We start from the raw sequence: 22,221 nt of genomic DNA on the forward strand, positions 1-22,221 counted from the left end.
CTCGGGCTTTCTTGACGCACTGCCCAGGAGCGAGCGTCAACGTCGAAAGATCAAAAAGAACTAATCGAAAGCGGCACTTTTTCACTTTCATTCGCTCCTTCTATTGTTGTCAGAGAGCGAAGAGCAAAACAACCCAAAAACTAACCTTTGTGCGTTACCTACCTTAAATTTGAGTAAGTGGCATAGTACTGGAAGTTGAGTTATTTGATCTGCCGGTTGAGTGAAAAGAACTTAGCCAGTAGGTATTTTTTTGCATGGCTGCAAATGAAAACAACTTCTACCGCATCAACTCAAAATTAGGTTAACGCACGAGTGGAATGAACTCACTTTTGGTTGGTTGGTTTGACTTTATTAACGAGATTTTTAGCCCTGGGCTAGTTCATCTCGGGACCAACGGCTTTACTTCCCTTCCGAAGGAAGTCGTCACTATAACTTTTTACGTCATAAGTGACTATGTCGGGGGATGGGATTCGATCCCAGGTCCTCGGCGTGGGAGGCGAGTGTTCTAACCACTACACCAGGTCCATCCCCAAACTCACTTTTGAGTACTTACTCAAGAACGGGTCAACGGATTTTCATAAATCCTTCACAGTTGAATTCGTTAAGGGTTCCGACGTGTGCGTGTGTGTAAAAAGCAAAGGATATTTAACGGGAAAGTTGAAAAAACAGGAGTGAACAGAAATTCCATTTTGCACGAGGCGTTTCATGGCGTTTTTCAACAGCCTACTTGATGGCAAGACGAAGTTTGCCGGGACTACTAGTATATTATAATTTCCTTCTCTTACAATATCCTCTATACAATAATCATCTTACAATAATCCTCTATCTTACAATATGTTTACCTCCAGACACTTCCGCTACAGGATGTGTGGTGGGAGAAAGATGTACCTGCTCTCCAACAGAATCAACTCTGGACTACGAAGTTGTTGATGTGTTGAGTGTTTTTTTCTGAAGGTTTGAGAGCCTTGTGTGATTTCATTTTACTTTGTAGGCTGTTAGAAATTCTTTTTATTGAGAACCACTATTGTTCCCACACAGGCTTTGTCCTGGGCCTCAGGATCGTTTGTATTGCTCCAAGAGCGAATTGGGGTGAAAATTGGGCGGAAAAACTTCTCCCTAGAAATCAGAACGTAGTCCTACGTCAAAATTTACTTTGTCAATGTGGACAAAAACCTGTAATTAGGAGGAGGAAAATAACAGGGCTTAGCTATTGAAATAAAAGGATAAGGTACCGCGGGGCAAGTGAGTAAATGGGGTGAAAATAATTGGTATATTTTACTGAATATGTGAATTAACGTTTGAAACTCATGCGTAAACCTTTGAGGCCATTGAGAACATTACAATATATAAGAGATTTCTGAGATTTTTCAGCCATTATTGCATAATAGAGCGAAAGATTGTTAACCTGTCAACTATCATTCCGTAACAAGTTGGCGACGTGCAATATTATTTTAATATTTTCAGCGGAAAAAAGTTGCAGAAAATAATTTTCTGTACCAGTTTTATACTGCGATAAAAAAAGTTTAAGAAATAATTCGGCAAAGACCTTAAAGTAACTAAATTGAAACACAATCAATTTTGTAATCACGTGGGGAAGGTGAAAAGTTTCCCATTAGTGATTGAATTTGTGTTTTCTCTTTAGGTAGCTATAAGTATACTAGGTTCGCAATTATCATAGAACAACAGAACGTGCTGATAACTCAAGAAATACTATACTCAAAGCGTTATAAACTATTATCATGGCCAAATCATAAATCTTCTCTAAAAAAGGTTGCCAAATATTTCGATATCAATATGTTTACTTCTTCTTCTTCTTTCTGGCGTTACGTCCCCACTGGGACAGAGCCTGCTTCTCAGCTTAGTGTTCTTATGAGCACTTCCACAGTTATTAACTGAGAGCTTACTATGCCATGTTTACTTCAGACAGCCGATTAAAAGGAAGACATTGATTGAAAAGTTCCAATATAAGATAACGCACGGAAATCTCGTGGAATGTCTATGTAAAGCTAGCTCAAAACATAAAAAATGGGGTATAGCTCTATCCACATAAAAAAGTTTCCAAATATTTTATTGAAGGATTCCGTTTGATTTCTCCCGAAGAGTTATCCGACGTCATATCCGATGTTCTTAAAAAAACAAATAACGAGCGATGGAACTTCTACGGAGCAGAAATGCAATTGCTGTCCCATGATGTAAGAACTAACATTGGAAATGTTGCAGTTATAATGTTGTCGAATCATTTCAACAAACATAACTGAACAGAAGAAAATTCAAGTAACCAGAATAAAATTTTCTTTGTTTACATGTTATTTATGTTATTGTTTATTGGGACGCCTTAATAAATGTTATTGCGTAGTGTGCACCTGAAACGTAAAGTACTCAAGTGAAATTTCTCCTTTTTACCGAAATAATTTTGACAGCTGATCCAGTATGGGCGAAGTATCACTTTTACTTGCGGAATAATTGAGCGGCACATTTTTCCGTACGGAAAAGTGACAGTTCCATTTGATATGTACGGCAGGCGTTACTGACGTTATGAAATCAGCTCTACTTATCAGCAGCTCAAGTAATTTCGGTACCGGAATCATTCCTTGACCGTTTCTTGTCCTATCATTTTGCACACTACTTATGATCAGCGTAACGGCCATAAAGGTAATAAAAATCTTGAATATAACTGTTAGTTTTTGTATGTGATGTTCAATATGATAAACTTTTCACTTAACCCCCTTGTGGGGCGAGTGAAAAGTAAGGAGACGTTTCTCAAAACCTTTTTCTGTACTTTTTTCTTCAATCTATATAAATAAATTTTACATAAAAATAAATTTCAGCATACTGCTTATATTTGTCTCATTTGTTTTATTTTAAAGTCTCTAGGATTTGAAGAATCCCAACTATGCGAAATCCATTACCCACTTGCCCCACGGTATCTTACCGTAAAAATTACCGAAAAATTTGTAGCTCGAAAACCCAGTAAAATTTTACTGGAATCGGTAATCTGAATTGGCTGTGATTGTCAATTCAAGGTGCACTAATCAATAAGATTCTCAATTTTGTTTTATTGTTGAGGTTGACGCAAATATTACAGAGCCGAGTTTGATCAACTTATTGATTAAACACAGTGAAAATTCTTCCAGTCGAGTATCCTTATAGATTAATGTATACACGATACAATATAATGCTTCGCGTTAGAAAATGGGTTAACCAACGTGCGAAGTTTGATTTTTGACCAACTTTGCCGCGTCGCAACTCGATTCTCAAAGTGCGCATAATACACACGGCGGAGGGCATAGATGCGCACTATGGACCAATGCACGAGTTCATTATTTGACGTTTGAGCGGTGCCGTGTTATTTACGTGACCATGGCAACCAGTGAATTCGGCACCGCTAAAACGTCACATTAGTATTATTTGACGTTTTAGCGGTGCCGTGTTATTTATGCGACCATGGAAACCAGAGAATTTGGCACCGCTCAAACGTCAAATTAGTGAACTCGTGCATTGGTCCATGGACGAGTTCACTTATTTGACGTTTGAGCGGTGCCGAATTCACTCGTTGTCATGGTCACGTAAATAACACGGCACCGCTCAAATGTCTGATAGTGAACTCGTGCAACGGTCCATAGCGAAGTGACTCGCGACGTGGTGAAGTTGGTCAAAAATCGAACGTCGCACGTTGATTCATCCATTTTTAAGCGAAGTATGCACTTCAACAGAAAAGTAATCGCCTATCTCTATGAGCCTAGTATCCACATCCTAAGTAGAGCGGTCAAGTACAATTTGTTGCTAATTACCAAAGTAATTTTGACAGCTGATCCAGAATGAGCGAAGTGTCACTTTTACTTGCGGAATAATTGAGCGGCACATTTTTCCGTACGGAATAGTGACAGCTCCATTTGATTTGTACGGCAGGCGTTACCAATGTTACGAAATCAGGTCTACTTGTCAACTGGATACAGCTCAAGTAATTTGGACAGCTGAAGTATTTCTTGGCCATTACTTGTCCTATCCTTTTGCACAGTACTTACGAAGTGGATACTACCCAATGCGTGGGAAATTTCTTGCAAGAAATGCTCAAGAAAAGCATTTTTCTCTGATCGCAGTACGCAGTTGAAAAGAAATGTCAATTCAAATGGAGCTCACTGTAGAAAATTTCTTGGCCATTTCTTCCGCAGAAATTTTAACTTTTCTTGAGCGGAACAGCATACTTAGCTTTAGTTGCGAAGCAGTATATATCGGGCACTAAAGTACACAGCCTTAATGGTGTAGCACCTCAATCTGCCTGTCGTGATTTTCTTTAGTGATAAAAAGCACCCCGATCTCAGCAGTATCCGGTTGTTTTTGTTAGGCGATCGCTAATTCCTGTTTTCCAGTTCCAAACGTTCGATTTCCTGAGCCATATTCTTCAGAAGCGATTCCTTTTCAGATACATTTTTCTTCAACTCATTCAACTCGGCCAGTGTTCTCTCAAGCGTATTTTCCAAATTGGTGGCGCGCTTTTCCTGGTCTGTGGCTCGAGTTTCTGCAGCAAGTACAAGCTGCTTAAGTTTATCGTTTTGTTCTTTGAGGAGGTCTACGATCGCAGTATGTTCGTCATTCATCCCAACTTGACGGCATTTGTGTTCAGCTTTGTTTTCTTCAAGCCGTTTCTGGAAGCTGGTGAGACTCTCTCTCAATGCCACATTGATCAACTGGATGACTTCTTTTACATTTTCTTGTTCGTTCGTCAGGTGCTGGAGCATTTGAATCTCATCGATGGAGGTGGTCTTGGTCTCGCCGATTATAAAACTCGCCGCCTGTGCGTTGCTTCCGTTAATGCTTGCCGTAGTTGAGGCACTCTGTACCGATTGGATCGATTTCGGAGATGTCGTCATTTTTGACTCATCTGCTCGAAACTGACGGAAATTGTTCGGGATTGCCTGTGTCCACATTTTATTTGTCGTCGATTCCTGCCAATGTGCGTTACAAGAGAAGTACTGTTCCATGAATGGCGTTGGCATCGAACCGAGAACTACGAACGACTCATCTTCGACGTCGGACATTGTGTGCATCTCACTATGGCGATGTAAATGGAAGAAAAAAAATATCTTAATCTTCCCAATAATTATTAGATGTAGGTATTTTTTTTATTAGCTAGCATTGATGTAGCTACACACTCAATCTTTTCGGTAAAAATAACTGGGTTTTTGAACTACCGAAAAAGTCAGTGAACTAAAAAAAAATTTCAAAAATCGAAAAACAGATTTTTCACTGAAATTTTGCAGAGAGCTTTCTTTTTATATCACATATCGATGAAACATGGTGAAATTTGCTTTTCAATTACGCGTGGCGCAGTTTTCATTTTACTGACTTTTTCGGTAGTTCCAAAACCCAGTAAAATTTTACCGACCCCAGTAATTTAATCTAAGTGTGTAGCACAGAGAAACAGACGTAACACGTAGAACAAATCGCGATCAAAATAATAGTCACGAAAACATGTACGCCCAATGCTAAAATCAATGTAGTTGGCCGATGGTCTAATGACCAATTGACTGTTTAACGATAAACTTGCGACGATCGACGCGCCACCATATTTCATATAACGGAGGTTATTGGAACTAACTTGGAGGTGATGATTTGGAGGTTATTTGACAATTTGGAGGTTAAAATCACCTCCAAACACTAGCGATTTTGCGGTGGGATGTTGACGTTTGATCACGAATAGGTAGCGGGAGTGTATAAACACCAACACGAACAAAAACGACGCGAGCGCTGCGGGTGGTCGATTGACCACCTACCATATACTCGAATCGATCGTAAAAAAGTCGACATGATTACGACTTTTTTGATCCAGTTTCCTGATTGCAAGTAATTTACGTTTTTCATTGCTTTCCATACGTTTTGACAGTTCTCCGAATACCATTCTTCCATGCGCTTGTGTTGAAAGTTTGAGAAATTTGAGAATCCAGCGTAACGCGATCAGTGGGTGGAATACAAACAACAGTGTCGTCGCTCGGTGGCTAGTGAAAGAAACCGAATGTTCGAAAGGTTTTAACCTGTACTTTTTGCCGCTGGCGCCAACTGTTAGCGATTAAGAACGAAATAAACAGTCGTTACCCTATTAACTCAAATGAACAATCAGAATCTACCATACGTTTCATCACAGTCAAGGAAGGAAATCGACGGAACGGTTGATTCGACGAAGAGTGTCAGACGGTTTAGGACGAGAAGAATGCAGCGCGGGCGATTATGTTGCTGCAAGGCACCCGTCAAAACGTGGAACGATACAAACAGAAGCGAAGACAGCAAACCCATCTATTTCGGGATAAAAAGCGCCGCCTGGAAGAGATGGAGCAGCTGTATCGTTCTTAAGAAACACGTAAGTTCTACAAGAAACTCAATGCATCCCGCAAATGCTTTGTGCCGCGAGCCGAAATGTGCCAGGATAGGAATGGAGGTATCTTGACGGACGAACGTGAGGTGAATGAAAGGTGGAAGCAGTACTATGATGAACACCTAAACAGTGCAGAGGAGGAAAACCAAGATAGCAGGAGGAATGGCTTCATCAGTACGGCGGATGAGGGAGACGTGCCAACTCCCACAATAGGTGAAGTTAAGGATGCTTTCAAATAGCTCAAGAACAACAAATCAGTTGGAAAAGATGGTATTGAAGCGGAACTTATTAAAATGGGCCCGGACAGGTTGGCCACTTGTCTGCATCGATTGAAGGCCAGGATCTGGGATACCGAAATATACCCGATATACAAAAAGGGTGACAAGTTAGAATGTGAGAACTATCGAGCGATCACCATTCTTAACGCAGCCTATAAAGTGCTTTCCCATTTTTTTTCTTCATCTTCCGCCATCTTTCGCCACTGGCAAGCAGATTTTTGGGAAGTTATCAAGCCGGTTTTGTGGACGGGCGATCGACGACAGACCAAATCTTTATGTTGCGGCAGAATTATCTAGTGTTAAAAATTATTTATTTGGGGAATCGAATCCTAAATAACAATGAATCATAAATAACAATAAGCATGGGTTGTTTACTTTCATGTATGGTTATCATTCAAATCTATCCAACATTTAGAGGGATTGAAATCATTGCAAGATCGGATGATTTTTATTCGGTGAGAATGTAAACTGATGATTTCAACGAAGATGAAAATCATCCTGAATGTGCTGAAAATAGGTATGGGGCTTGGATGAGGTTCGAATCATGTAAACACGGCCCGCATTTGAAGCGGTTAAGAAAAAGAAAGTAGGCAGTAAAAGAAGACCGTGGATAAGTCCATTTCCATTCATAAATCATCATTGATTTGTTCAAATAGGTTTGTGCGCTTTCCATTTGATGACACCGAAATAGTTTTTTCAACACTAAACGAGTATAATCAAAATAAATATCCTAAAATCATCTTATTCACTACAAAAATGAGTATTATACAGATTTGTATCCACGTGAATGAAAAATCATTCATTCTACTCGTTCATTGTACACTCACCTCATGGGTGTGACTAAAAGATGTTCAAAGTATATGGGATCTAACGGAAGTTTTGAAGTCGTTTATTTTTTATGGTCGGCCAATGTAAGCAAAATACAAAAATATCGCAGTTTTTTTGGCTTTTGATTTTCTAGAAACAAACTCGGAGGTAAAGTAATCCCAATTGTCTATTGGATAGCCATATATAACTATCAGTACACACTTTTTTTTGCCAAATATGCTGCGATTGAAACAACACGCAACCACACACAATCTGCAGTAAAGTACAAACTGTATACTTATTTTTATTCGAACCATAAATAAACCAGGATTGATTCCCATGTAATCTAAATATTAAGGAGAAATAAGATAAGATTTATCGAACGTTTAAATATTTCCCCTCTCAGTTTGACCTCGGTAACCGACGTGAAGCATGTTTCGTGCACGACAGAAGATTTTTTTGAGTGATGTTAAAAGTTGGTGAAGAGCCAGAGTCGTTCGTGTTTTATAGCTACGAGTCAAGAGAAATGATTCACGCAGAAAAGTGATCCGTCTTTTCCCGTGTTTTTTTACGGTTACTTTCATAGTACGAAGAAACGCCCACCCGCGTTCTGGACCACGGAAGTAGACAGCCTTTAGCCTAGTCTTCTGGCTGGACAGTCCAACTCTAACCACGGCCTTCCGTTAAGGTGATTATAGAACAAAGCCACACCTCAAATTTTCAAGAGCACAAGACTTGAGAACCAAACAGCGTTCCGCGTTGAAAATTTATCCCATTGGTCACCACCAGCAAGCAAGTAATTTGATTGATCTTCATCGCGAACTGTTGTCAGATTTTCCAGCCTTGTGCACTTGAAAATTCGAAGTTTGGCTTCCTTTTATAATCACCTTAAAACATCTTTCTGCTGTGCCATCATCATCATCATCAGCACATCAGAGGCCATACATCAACAGGCGACTGTCTGCTGCCAACCAGCTGCTAAATTGTCATTCCCAACAGCAATACATCCATCTGCTGACCAGCACGTTCTTATCAAAAACAACAGCACCGGAGAAGCATACGATGGATGAATTGAATAGGTATTTATTTCACTCTGCCGAACTCTTTATCTACTGTCTGAATTTTCTCTGACGTTAGCATGTGATCATTTAACCTACCAGTGAACAGTAACCCACAGACAAATAGACGTAACAGTTAAAACAAATTTCTTTAAAATCCATCGCCCAGTTTACACCATCATCATCTGGTGAGCATGTTGCACGACATATCGTCGGATGAGTGGTCGATGGAAATTTCGTTTGTTTATCTGTACCCTGAGAGAGACTCGCGAAGAGGAAAAATATCAACGTCATATGCAGCCCAGATTCTGCTGTCACGAAACGTCAAATGCAGCCCGCCGTTTTCTTGGCTGAAAAAGTGAAAAGTATTGTATTCAAAATAAACTTATTGAAAACCTCAGTCGGAGTTTTTACAAAGTTGCTGATAAATCCAAACACAAGATTAGTTATTTCCAATGTCTGCAACGTTTGCTGGCATGAAATTTCATTCAAAAGGCTATTCATGATTCGGTGTGATGCGAACGCAATCATTTTTTGCTGGGAGGTTCATGTGAAGGTGTGAACGGCTTGCGCATGATTGGTATAGAGCTTAGTGACAGTTGAACACACGAACACTTGCATACGCTCATCATACAGTTTGTTTTTGTTTTCCTCAACGAAACTTGCACACACTTTCCAGACGCATCAAAATTCATATGGAAATATTACCCAATTTTAAATATTTACACCCCCTGGGTGTTTTCCGAGACATAGTGCATATTGTTTTCCTCTAAGGTTCACAACCACATCTACACTAGGGCACCCAATACCATTGAGCGTGATAACCACTATAAACACAAAGTGGAATAAGAAAAAAACTCAGCAGTCACAGAAAAAGAAGACCGTCTTCGCGAGTCTCGTCTCAGGACGTACCTATTTGAATCCGATAGACGTAAAAAGTGAGGTGCATAAACGAAAATAAAATCAGGTGAATTTTGATTTTCGGCGGATTAAAAAAAAATATTGTGAGTTCGGTCAATCGTTAGAAAATGCAGTTCGCCGAAAATGGATTTTTCTCGGTATTCATGTAAGATACCCTACTTCGGAAGTAGGGCGCATTAGAGCACATCCGGATGCGAATCGAATGCACCACTTCCGAAGTTAGGTATCTCGCATGAATTCTGAGAAAAATCCAAGTTCGACGAAAAACCGATTCTAACTTTTTACCGCGCCGACAATAAGATTTCGTCACGACACGCGGCAGACTTTGTTGTATTTGTGTTGTTTTTGTTGTTTAGTTATATTTTTTTCTTTTTCAATTCAATGACGTCCATCAATTCTGAAATGTCAAAACTAAGAATGACAGTTCTTTTGACGTCGCCAGAAATTGTCGCGTCGCTGGACTCTCCAGCGAATTGCAGAGTAGTGCTGCAGCGACAATAATAATGATTGTCTCTTGGTTCGATGAGTGAGGGGTGTGCGGATTATCTAGACTAACAAATGGAAAGGAATAAATCATTGCACTCCGACAAAAATAAGTTTGCACGCCAGCAACTTGTTATGGAATCATAATCTTTCGCTCTATTAAGCAACAGGGAGCCGGATTCTATTCTTGGCACTTTTGATGAGTTGCTCGCTATGAGTATCAACGTTTAAAATTTGCTGAATTGTACAGGTCGACTGCGATACAAGTCGGATAATCTTATATCACATTGACATCATGCTGTTAACCTAACTCCATCAACAGTGCATTGATAGCGATAGACTATGGATATCACTGATGGGTTAAGTTTAGCTTCAAGTTATGCTAATAAAACGACAATTTATTAGTATGATATTTTAGACACTGTGTCAGATGGATTGAAACTATGTGTTGGTCACTGAAAATATTAGGAGCATGGATGTTAGAAGAGCAGAAGCTATACATGCTATGTCCATGTGGATGTTCTTGTTTGTTCGTGCTTTTAGTTTTTTTAATCCAGCTAAAACAGATTTTTCGTTATTGCAAAAATGTTGACGAGCCTTCTTTGATATATGTACATTTGAGTGATGCAAATTTTGAAATATTTGCTCCCCTATGCTTAAACGATTTTAATTATAGTAAATAGCATCCTCCCAAAGTTTGAAGTGATTCGGAAGAAATTTGACTGTGCACACGCCATTTGAAGTTTATATGGAGATTACTATGGAAAACGACAATCTTTTGTGTTCAGCCCTCTATCTCTTCGTCATAATATTTTATGGAAAAGTGAACAAATTCTTCTAATGTGAAATCCTCCCAGCTACAACTTTGCCGAAGACCACTTTTTGATTGGACCTCAGGATAAATTGTTATTCATCATCATAAAGTTGGTTTGCATGTAGGATGCTTCACCAACTGTGCTCCTGGCGGGAAGAATAGATCAAAATAATCCAGGCTACTATGTTCTACAGCAAAAAAGCAGTGTTGCTCTGAAAGTAATTGAATGATCATTTCAGCATGATATAGACTTTGTTATCAATAATATCAAATTACGTCTTACGTCTCATCGAAATGTGGTCTTCGACAAAGTTGTGGCTGGGAAGTTTCCACATGAGATGAGTGTGTTCACTTTACCATAGATTATTATGACGAGCAGTTAGAGGACTGAACACAAAAAGTTTGCCTTTTCCATAGTAATTTCCATATAAACTTCAAATAACGTGTGCACAACCAAATTTCTTCCGAATTACTTAAAATTTTGGGAGGATCATTTTCATCATAATTGACATCGTTTAAGCATAGGGGAGCAAAAACTTCAAAATTTGCATCAGTCTAATGTACATTGTACTCGTGCTAAAAATCGCCATTTTTCAACTTGATGATTAAATGACTAATAACAGTCAATATCTCAAAAACGAGACGTGATATGATATATACTGCTTCGCGACTAAAAATGGGTTAACCAACGTGCGAAGTTCGATTTTTGACAAACTTCGCCGCTTCGCGGCGCATAGCTGACAAGACAGAAACAATGTCAACTCCCTACGGGGGCGACCCCGAAGGGTCGTTGGGTCCAAGATACCCGAGTTTCATGGACCCACAAAACGAATTCGGTAGACTAACGATTCTGCTAATGACTGGGAAGGATGGAGCTGCTTTACCCGTGGATCCTGATTTGATAGGAAAGAGCATTGAAGCGGTAGTGGGAAATAAAGCGATTGAATCGGCACAGAGCGAAGAACGTTGCTCACGCTACATTCTTCGTGTTCGGAATCCAGTTGCTCAACACAGCCACTCTACTCGACGGAACGGAAATCACCATAGTACCCCATCCTCGGCTCAACAGCAGCAAATGCGTAATCTCGTCGTTCGATGCCATCCACTACTCGGAGGCAGAAGCTCTCGAAAAACTGCGCAGCCAAAATGTAACACACGTCAAACGGATCACACGGAACGACAACGGCAAATTAATCAACACCCCAGCTCTAGTATTGACCTTCAATCAAACCACCTACCCTAATCACGTGAAAATCGGACTTCTGCGTATCCCAACTCGTCCGTTTTACCCAAACCCCCTTCTTTGTTATGCTTGTTTCCGATACGGCCACCCAAAACTACGATGCCCAGGCCCGAATAGATGTAACAACTGCTCGGAGGAACACGATGGTGATAGCTGCCAAGCGCCGGCCTTCTGTTGCAACTGTCAAGGTGATCATCGCCCTGGCAATCGGAAATGTCCAGTATACCAAAAAGAAGCAGCCGTCGTAAAATTGAAGGTGGATGGGAATTTAACCTACCCAGAGGCCAGAAGACGTATTGAGGAAGGACAAGGTTCATACGCGCAAGTCACTGCCCAATCTCGGTTGGATGCCAGTAAATTCGAAGAACTAATGGCTGAGAATAAAAAGAAAGACGAAACAATTTCAAAATTACTTGAGGCCAACAAGAAGAAAGATGGAATGATACTGAAACTCTTCAAAGAAATGAAGACGAAAAACTCGCTGTTGGAATCTCTTGAGCGAAAGGTGGAAGCATTACAACCGTACTTCAGCACCCCGACCAATAAGCAAACTGACAATGTAGCCCTGCCGCCGTCGGGTTCGGAACACGAATCACGCGACCAGCAGAAACCAATTGTCATTACCACAAGCAGTCTCAAAGGAATCAGCAAACGAAAGACCAAGAAAGAAGAAGAACATTTGAAAAAAATGAGGAGTGTCCTCAACTCTTCTCCTGAAGACTCAAGATCTCCTCCCAAGAAAACGATGAAGTCCGCCATAACCCACTTGGAACTAGACCCAATGATAGAATATATCGATGAAGAAGAAGTTGTGGATATCTCTGATGGTGATCCAGCACCAGAAAGCAGTACCTCCTCCATTTAAGTTCTTCAAGACGAAAACACCAGCATGTAATATTACCCCAACCAACGTACCTAGTCAGTTCACCGTCGAAAACGCAGAAACCCCTATACTTCATATCAGTCAAACAAATGAGGAAAGGCTTGGGAGAGGGGAAAGTGCAGTACCCCTCCCACTTCCATAAGCGGAAGCGCATCTGAGAGGAAGAACTGTCCGGGAAGTCATACCCCAACCCGTAGACGGGGAATCCCTCAGAGCGGCCTTAGAAGACAACGCTTCAAATCAACCAACCGTAACGAGAACAAATGCAACCCCCGTAACCAGCAAATCAAACGACCAGATCAGGAAAAGTTTCATGGGTTTCGAAAACCCTAGGCCTCACCCACACTGACCCTGCCTGGAAAAATCACCAGACGTCCCCGAGAAGCATTCCAGGCGGCAGTAGGTGTGGGGGGCCTGATATCTCAGGCAAGTACATTCAATAAAGCCACCGAACCACCGTATGTAGTCTCGCCATCCCTTTCAGTTCCCACGCATACTTCGGAGGATCGACTTCAAAGAGTAACATCTGTACAACTCGAAGATCACTCGCTCCGAAAACCCTACCATGTTCAGCCAAATCAACCCGAGGAAGCAGTTCTGCATAGCAGCCGAGCACCACTACCATCGACAGTAGTATCAAACTCCGCAGAGTACGATCGACTGTTTCACATCCAACAGACGGCGAGTGCCAGCCATACTGCAGTCACGCATAGTGACCTTATTCTACAAGAATACCCAACTCCACCAAGACCCGAAGACTGCGAATCTACACGAATGTCAAGCTCCTCAGCATCAACAACCTCGACTAGCAGCAGAACCGGAACTCCACTGGCGTTGCAATGGAACATAAATGGACTTTTCAACAACCTCAGCGACCTGCAACTATTGACGCATGAAAATCCCCCACAAGTGTTAGCATTGCAGGAAATCCACTGCAGAAAATCGGATGGTGATGCATTTAATCAGCTTCTTCGGAGTCAATACAAGTGGTACATCAAAACGGGCTCAACTCGCTTTCAAAATGTCGCAATCGCTGTGCGCCATTCAGCTCCACATACTCCAGTTCAACTCAATACGCCTCTTATCGCTCTTGCTGTAAAAATGGAATTTCCCTTTCCACATACAGTTGTTTCCATATACCTTCCACAAAACGGTGTGGATGAACTAGGGACCCTTCTACAAAATCTGCTTAACCAACTTGAAAAACCAGTACTAATACTAGGTGACATGAACAGCCATCACTATGCCTGGGGATCATCGAAAACCGATAAACGAGGAAGTGTTATATTACAAGTAGCCGAAGAAAACGATCTAATCGTCCTTAACGGTGGGAGTGCAACCTTTTCCCGTTGCAGTTATCAATCTTGTATTGATGTTTCGCTGGCTTCTTGTGAAATACTTAGACTTTTAAGATGGACTATCCATACAGATCCAATGGGCAGTGATCATCATCCAATCGAAATTCTAAGTACCGAGGTCTTACCAAAAATCACCAGGCGACCAAGATGGCGACTCGACGACGCAAACTGGGAGACTTATGAGCAGGACTTACTCACCTCGATAAATCCAGAACACGTGTACGACCCTGAGCAGCTAGGCGAACTAATCCTAGATGCTGCTAAGGCCAACATTCCAAGAACGAGCAGTAAGCCAGGAAGGAAAGCGCTACATTGGTGGAACGACGAAACGAAAGCAGTAGTAAAAGCTCGCAGAAAAGCCCTCCGCAGACGAAAACGAACTCCCAAGGATCATCCAGACTGGAGTAACATTAATAAAGAGTATCAACTACTTCGAAACGAATGCAGATACATCATCCGAAAAGCGAAACAGAATTCATGGGAAGAATTTCTAGAAGGTTTTGATAGCAACCAATCCACCACTGAAATGTGGCGGAGAGTTAATGCTTTAAGCGGAAAAAGGAGATCACAAGGAATCACTATACGACAAAACGATACCGTTCCAAATGATCCTGCCTTTGTAGCCAACAGCATCGGAGAGTATTTCGCAAAAATCTCATCGCAGTCGCTGTACCCGCCGAATTTCTTGGCCACCCAGAAAAAGAGCAAATACTCTAGCATCAACATAGCCATCCCCGATGATACCAATAACCACGATTACAACATGCCTTTTACCGTCGAAGAATTGCTATTCGCCCTCGACTCTACAAAAGGTAAATCAGCAGGACCTGATGAACTTAGCTACCTTTTATTCAAGCGTCTACCCTTCCGGGTGAAAATATCCCTTCTTGAAAGCTTCAACAACGTCTGGACTACGGGCCTTTTTCCAAGTGGATGGAGGCATAGTTTGGTGGTACCTATACCCAAACAGGGAACATACTCAAGTGATCCAAGTCACTATCGACCGATTGCGCTAACCAGTTGCGCATCTAAAATTATGGAACGTATGGTAAATAGGCGCCTAACGTTAATACTCCAGGATAAACTTGATCAAAGGCAGCATGCATTCCTTAAAGGTAGGGGAACGGGTTCATACTTTGCTTCGTTTGCCCAAATAATTGACGATGCTCTTTCGAATAACCTCCATGTGGATATCGCTGCTCTGGATCTCGCAAAAGCTTACAACAGAGTCTGGCGCCCACAAGTTCTGAGACAGCTCATAGATTGGGGCATCGTCGGAAATATGGGAAAATTTATTCAAGGCTTTCTGCAGCAGAGATCCTTTCAAGTGTTGATAGGAAACACGCGTTCCAAAATGTTCCAAGAGGAGACAGGAGTGCCACAAGGCTCCGTCCTGGCGGTAACACTTTTTCTAATTGCCATGAATTCTATCTTCGATAGACTACCGAAAGGCATTTTCATATTTGTCTATGCAGATGACATAATAATAGTTGTCGTTGGAAAAAGTCCGAAGATAATTCGAAGGAAACTGCAAGCAGCTGTTCGAGCGGTCGCTAAATGGGCAGAAAACGTTGGATTCACCATGACTGCCGAGAAATGCTCTGTAACACACTGCTGCACTTTCAGACATCACCCATGGAAAACCCCAGTAACGATAGGACATTGTGAAATACCCTATAAAAAAGAGCTGCGAATACTCGGTGTCATAATTGATAGGAAATGAAATTTCGAAGCACATTTCAATAAAATAAAGAAGGAAACGGAGTGCAGAATAAGACTAATCAAAGCAATAAGCGGCAGGCACAAATCAAACAACCGAAGTTCTCTTTACAATATCGCTTGTAGCATAGTTATCAGCAAACTCTTGTATGGATTAGAAATTACTGTGCGCTCATACATAGATTTGATTAATCTCCTTAGTCCAGTATACAACAGAGTAATTCGTCTCACATCTGGCCTACTTCCCAGTTCTCCTACTCTAGCTACATGTGTGGAAGCCGGTGTACTACCTTTCCACTATCTCCTGACAATTACAGCAGCTAACAGGGCAATCAGCTTTCTTGAGAAAACATATGGAGACAGCAGAAATGTTTTCATCCTCGAGAAAGCCAAACAACTTCTCACAGAGAATGCGAACATACGTTTCCCACCGATAGCACAAGTCCATCGGGTTGGAGACAGAAAATGGAATCAACCAGCCCCAACAATTGACTGGTCAGTGAAGCGGACTATTCGAGCAGGAGATCCAGCTGCTAGAGTATCGGCGGTACTCAACCATTTGCTGAACACTAAGTACACCAGTCACACAAAAATTTTCACGGACGGATCTAGAGCTAGAGGGAAAGTTGGTATTGGCGTATACAGCGATAACTTGAGCGTAGCTAGAAGGGTTCCAGACGAGTTCTCCGTTTTTTCTTCTGAGGCCGCAGCAATTCGTCTTGCTATCAATCTAATAAACGATCCTGCAGTCCCAACCGTTATCCTCACTGACTCAGCCAGTGTTCTTTCAGCATTAGAGAACCCACAACAGAAACATTCTATCATCCAAGAAATCGAGGCTGCAATCTCATCCAACACCACGCTCTGCTGGATACCTGGACATTGTGGTATCAAAGGTAACGAGCAGGCAGACCGCCTTGCTGACCAAGGGAGAAACTCCAGAATGTGGAGCCTAAGCATTCCAGGAATCGATGCTCGACGAAGTATCCAACAAGGTGTCTACGAATCGTGGCAGCACCAATGGTTCATGAATCGTGACCTTTTTCTTCGAAAAATAAAGGTAGACATAGGGAAGTGGAATGATCGAAAATTGCGCAGGGAGCAACAAATTCTATCGCGACTCAGAGTCGGACACACTCGAGTAACACATCCACACTACATATCAAACACCTGCAGGCCAATATGTCCGGCATGTGCAGTGCCTATTACTGTGGAACATCTTCTTGTAAACTGCAAGGAACTAGAATTAGATAGGACTAATATCAATTTACAAACCAGCATCGCGGGCATTCTGCAAAACACTGAAGTTGAAGAAACAAAATTGATAGCATTCTTAAAGAAAACCGATCTGTACACAAAAATCTAATTGATGTTTATAGTAATAAGTATCTAAAGAGGTGAACCAGCGTTCGGCTGAAAGCCTCTTAAATAAAGACAAAAAAAAAAAAAGAATCGAGTTGCGACGCTGCGAAGTTGGTTAAAAATCAAACTTCGCACGTTGGTTAACCCTTTTTTCAACGCGAAGCAGTATATTTGAAAACAGAAATGGATTTATCAACCCTCAATTAATTAAATGGTGGTAGTTTGGTGCTTGAGACTAAAAAATCTTCCACAATGCGGTTCTAACTGTATCAATGCTACTTAATAAAATAATATAACTTGTAATTATTGCAAAGATTAAGATATTTTTACTTTCATTTACATCGTCATAGGGAGATGCACACAATGTCCGACATGGAAGACGAGTCGTTCATAGTTCTCGGTTCGTCGCCAACGCCATCCATGGAACAGTACGTCTCTGGTAACGAACAGCGCCAGGAATCGATGACGAACAAAAGATGCGCCCAAACTATCTCTAACAACTTCAGTCTGGTTCGAGCGGATGATCCATTGAAATCGTCAATAATGATGACACCTCCGCAATCGATCCAATCGGTACAAAGTGCCTCAACTACGGCCAGAATTAACGGAAGCAACTCACAGTCTGCGAATGTTATCATGGGCAACATCAAGACCAGCTCTCTTCAAAATTTTCCCAGTGAGATGCGTTCGTCATTGCCTATCGTTGAGAGTCAATTAGCCCAGCACCTGACGAACGGGCATGAACAATTAAAGGAATACATCGAGATGACCAATGTGGCATTGAGAGAGAGTCTCACCAGCCTTCAGAAATGGCATGAAGAAAACAATGCTAAACACAAATACAATCAAGTCAACAACAATCAACAAACTGCGATAATCGACCAGCTTAAAGAGGAAAATTATAAACTTAAGCAACTTTTTCGCACTGCTGAAACCAGAACTACAGAACAGGAAAAGCGTGCCTTTGAACAGGAAAAGCGCGCCACAGAACAGGAAATGCGCGCCACTGAACAGGAAAAGCGCGCCACTGAACAGGAAGAGCGCGCCGACAATCTGGAAATTACGCTCGAGAGAGCAGTGGACGAAGCTAAGAACCAGATCCAAGCCGAACGGGTTTCAGCTTTAGCCGAGATTGATGAGCTGAAGAAAAATGTATCTGAAAAGGAATCGATTCTGAAGAAAACCATCGACCAGCATAAAGAGGAAAATCATAGACTTGAGCAGCTTGTTCGCACTGCTGAAACTCGAGCTAAAGAACAGGAAAAGCGCGCCGTTGAACTGGAAAAGTGCCTCACAGAACAGGAACAGCGCGCTACAGATCAGGAAATGCGCGCCACTGAACAGGAAAAGCGCGCCGCCAATCTGGAAATTACGCTGGAGAGAGAACTGGACAAAGCTAAGAAGCAGATCCAGGTCGTACGCGTCTCAGCTTTGGCCGAGATGGAAGAGCTAAAGAAAAATGTATCTGAAAGGGAAACGATTCTGAACAATATCTTCGTCCAGCATAAAGAGGAAATTCATAGACTTGAGCAGTTTGGTCGCACTGCTGAAACTCGAGCTAAAGAACAGGAAAAGCGCGCCGTTGAACTGGTAAAGTGCCTCACAGAACAGGAACAGCGCGCCACAGATCAGGAAATGCGCGCCGCCATTCTGGAAGTTAAGCTGGAGAGAGCACTGGACGTAGCTAAGAACCAGATCGAAGCCGAATGGGACTCACCTCTGGCCAAGTTCAAAAAGCTGAGGAGACATTTATATAAACGGGTCTCACCTCTGGCCGAGATGGAAAAACCGGAAAAAAATGTTGCTGAAAAGGAATCGACTCTGAAGAATATCATCGACCAGCTTAAAAAGGAAAATCATAGACTTGAGCAGCTTGTTCACACTGCTGAAACTCGAGCTAAAGAATATTGGAAGGAGCAACGATCAAGATGCTCTTACCGATAAGGCTGTGATGGCGAAAATCTTGTTAAGCGCATCCAGCGCGCCATTCATCCCCACTCTCATTCAAAACTGAAAGCGCCATGGACCAATGCACGAGTTCACTAATTTGACGTTTGAGCGGTGCCGAATTCACTCGTTGCCATGGTCACGTAAATAACACGGCACCGCTCAAACGTCAGATAGTGAACTCGTGCATCGGTCCATTGAAGTGTGAACATCGTTAAAAATTCATTCTCGTGTTTATTTCGTTAATAAAGTTAATTTGTATTTCTACAGTATTTCTCATATACTTGTTTCCACTTATTGAAAGATATTTCCAATAGGTTATGGTCCCGGCAGTATACTGAGAACAGTAGGACGGTATTTCCGGTAAAGTTGTGCTTCAATTTCAAAGATATTTTTCGGTTCGGTCGAGGCGTCGCGTGTGTGTGTGAAACAACATGGCGGACGTGAAGGTATCGTTCGAAAAGTTGAATGACAATAATTTCGCGGTGTGGAAGTTCAAGATGGAACTTTTCCTGGTGAAAAAAGAGCTATTCGCGGTTGTGTTGGAAGACAACCAAGTGGCAAGTGGCAATCAAAATAATTTAGAATTTCCAAATATTAGAATAATCAATTTAAAACTCTAGAATTAAACAAATATTTTTTCCAATAACTATCAATTGGTGCCTGACGTGGGGCTATTAATACTCACCTCATGGGTGAGACGAAAAGATGTTCAAAGTATATCGCATCTAACGGAAGTTTTGAAGTCGTTTACTTTCTTATGGTCGGCCAAAGGAAGCAAAATACAAAAATATCGCAGTTTTTATGCAATATTTTTTAATATTGACTTTTGATTTTCCAAAAACAAACACGGAGGGAAACTAATCCCAATTATCTATAGCTATCAGTACACACTTTTTTTTGCCAAATGAGCTTCGGTTCAAACAACACGCAAACATCAATTCAACTCTGATAGAATCTTCCGCATAACCATACACAATCTGCAGTAAAGTACAAACTGTATACTTATTTTTATTCAAACGATAAATAAACCTGGATTGATTCCCATGTAATCTAAATATTTAGGAGAAATAAGATAAGATTTATCAAACATTTTATTATTTCCCCTCTCAGTTTGACCTAGGTAGCCGACGCGAAGCATGTTTCGTGCACAACAGAAGATTTTTTTGAGTGATGTTAAAAGTTGGTGAAGAGCCAGAGTCGTGTTTTATAGCTACGAGTTAAGAAAAATGATTCTCGCAGAAAGGTGATCCGTTTTTTCCCGTGTTTTCTTCCGGTTACTTCCATAGTACGAAGAAACACCTACCCGCGTTCTGGACCACGAAAGTAGACAGCCCTTAGCCTAGTCTTCTGTCTGGACAGTCCAACTCTAACCACGGCCATCCGTTAAAACATCTTTCTGCTGTGCCATCATCAGCACATCAGAGGCCATACATCAACAAGCGACCAATCAGCTGCTCAATCGTCATTCCCAACAGCAATACATCCATCTGCTGACCAGCACTTTCTTATCAAAAACAGCAGCACCGGAGAAGCTTACAATACGAGGGCATACGATGGATGAATTGAATAGGTATTTATTTCGTTCTGCAGATCTATTTCAGTCTGTTTTTTTCTCTGACGTTAGCAGGTGATCAATTCACCTACCAGTGAACAGTAACCTTTTATCGGTACATAATTACACTTCTTATCGATTTTTTCCATCGTTATATTTTTACTCAATAAGTTTACTATTAGTGATAAAGCCATCAGTCAGCGCCGCCGCCATCTTTTCGAATCCAACATGGTCTAAGCAACCACTGAATACTCAAATGCATTTCAATGTGGATACTCATTGAGCCATTTTATGAAACGTTTCGGAACAGCTGATCGCCGCAACGGCGTCAATTGACAGGAGACCTGGGATTAAACCAAGCGTGATTTTCAACAACGCCTCATCTTACCAATCGAGGAAAAGGAAACATGACAAAAATGAGATCCAAAAATGTTCGTTACAGCAACATTACACCCAGTTATTGTATCAGCTACCTCTTTGTTACCCATATTGCACATAAAAAAACACTTTTGTGATCAGAAATATTTTAATATTTTTTCTCCATTTAAGTTTTCGACTGGATGAAAAGCTACGCTAGAAATGCGCACAGTCATCAACCATCATCATCGCGAAAACTGACGACGATGATTGAAAAATCCCAGGTCTCCTGTCATTTGACCTGCTTTCGTAAAATGGCTCATTGATATTGGCTACTGTCAAATCCATTACACGGAGAAAATGAAGTACTCAAAAGTGAGTTCATTTCACTCAATTCCGGGGGTTCGTGCGTTAACCTAATTTTGAGTTGATGGGGTAGAAGTTGTTTTCATTTGCAGCCATGCGAAAAAATACCTACTGGCTAAGTTCTTTTCACTCAACCGGCAGATCAAATAACTCAACTTCCAGTACTATGTCACTTACTCAAATTTGAGGTAACGCACAAAGGTTTGGTTTTTGGGTTGTTTTGCTCTTCGCTCTCTGACAACAATAGAAAGAGCGAATGAAATAGGGAGAGAAAAATAACTCAAAAGTAAGTTAAAAAAAACTCAAATATGTGTTTTCCGTTTTCTCCGTGTAGGTGGGACTGGGTTGCCATATACGTGGATTGGGCCTCCAAAAGGGCAACTGCCTTTTTTCTGACGTATTTTTTTCTGCTGTATATTTTCATTATTATAGAGTTTTGGCACTTCTCAGCAAAAATGCTGGAAACTTTCTCCTATCCCGGACAATCTGTATGCCAAAGGAGATAAGGCTCTGTGGATCTCTTTCGTCGGTTTAACTTGTCCTAATGAGTCTGCTGGATGAGCTTCTCAGTTGTGGTGATTCAGGAACCGTCCCACTATGCTGCAGGTTCCAAGAATCACCGCTTTTTGGATGCTGTGTAGGTCCTTCTTCAATTCCAGCTCGTCTAGGGACCTTGAGAGATTTCGGGACAATTCCGGTC

At 41.4% G+C, this 22,221-nt stretch overlaps 2 protein-coding genes across 4 annotated transcripts in view; one reads left to right on the forward strand and one right to left on the reverse strand.

Annotated features, from left to right (window-relative positions):
• Nucleotides 1–4,142: 4,142 nt before the first annotated feature.
• LOC5565952 lies at nt 4,143–20,543 on the reverse strand. Of its 2 annotated transcripts, none has more exons than XM_021838210.1 (2): nt 19,932–20,543; nt 4,143–5,052 (listed from the first exon to the last, which is right to left on the reverse strand). In XM_021838210.1, the coding sequence occupies exons 1-2, from the start codon at nt 19,934–19,936 to the stop codon at nt 4,353–4,355; spliced, it is 705 nt and encodes a 234-aa protein (XP_021693902.1). In that variant the 5' UTR covers nt 19,937–20,543; the 3' UTR covers nt 4,143–4,352. The 2 variants fall into 2 exon arrangements, with proteins under 2 accessions (XP_021693902.1, XP_001650327.2); XM_001650277.2 differs by lacking the exon at nt 19,932–20,543 and adding an exon at nt 7,476–8,019.
• Nucleotides 8,492–22,221, forward strand: part of LOC110674190 (myosin-2 heavy chain-like) — a 47,827-nt gene continuing 34,097 nt past the window's right edge. For both annotated transcript variants that reach the window (XM_021838208.1, XM_021838207.1), the window contains exons 1-2: nt 8,492–8,534; nt 17,647–19,198. In XM_021838208.1, the coding sequence (XP_021693900.1) occupies nt 8,518–8,534; nt 17,647–19,198 (1,569 nt within the window). In that variant the 5' untranslated portion in view covers nt 8,492–8,517. The remainder of the gene's footprint in view (nt 8,535–17,646; nt 19,199–22,221) is intronic.

Source organism: Aedes aegypti, chromosome 1 (assembly GCF_002204515.2).
Source record: "Aedes aegypti strain LVP_AGWG chromosome 1, AaegL5.0 Primary Assembly, whole genome shotgun sequence".
NCBI classification, from domain to species: Eukaryota; Metazoa; Arthropoda; class Insecta; order Diptera; family Culicidae; genus Aedes; species Aedes aegypti.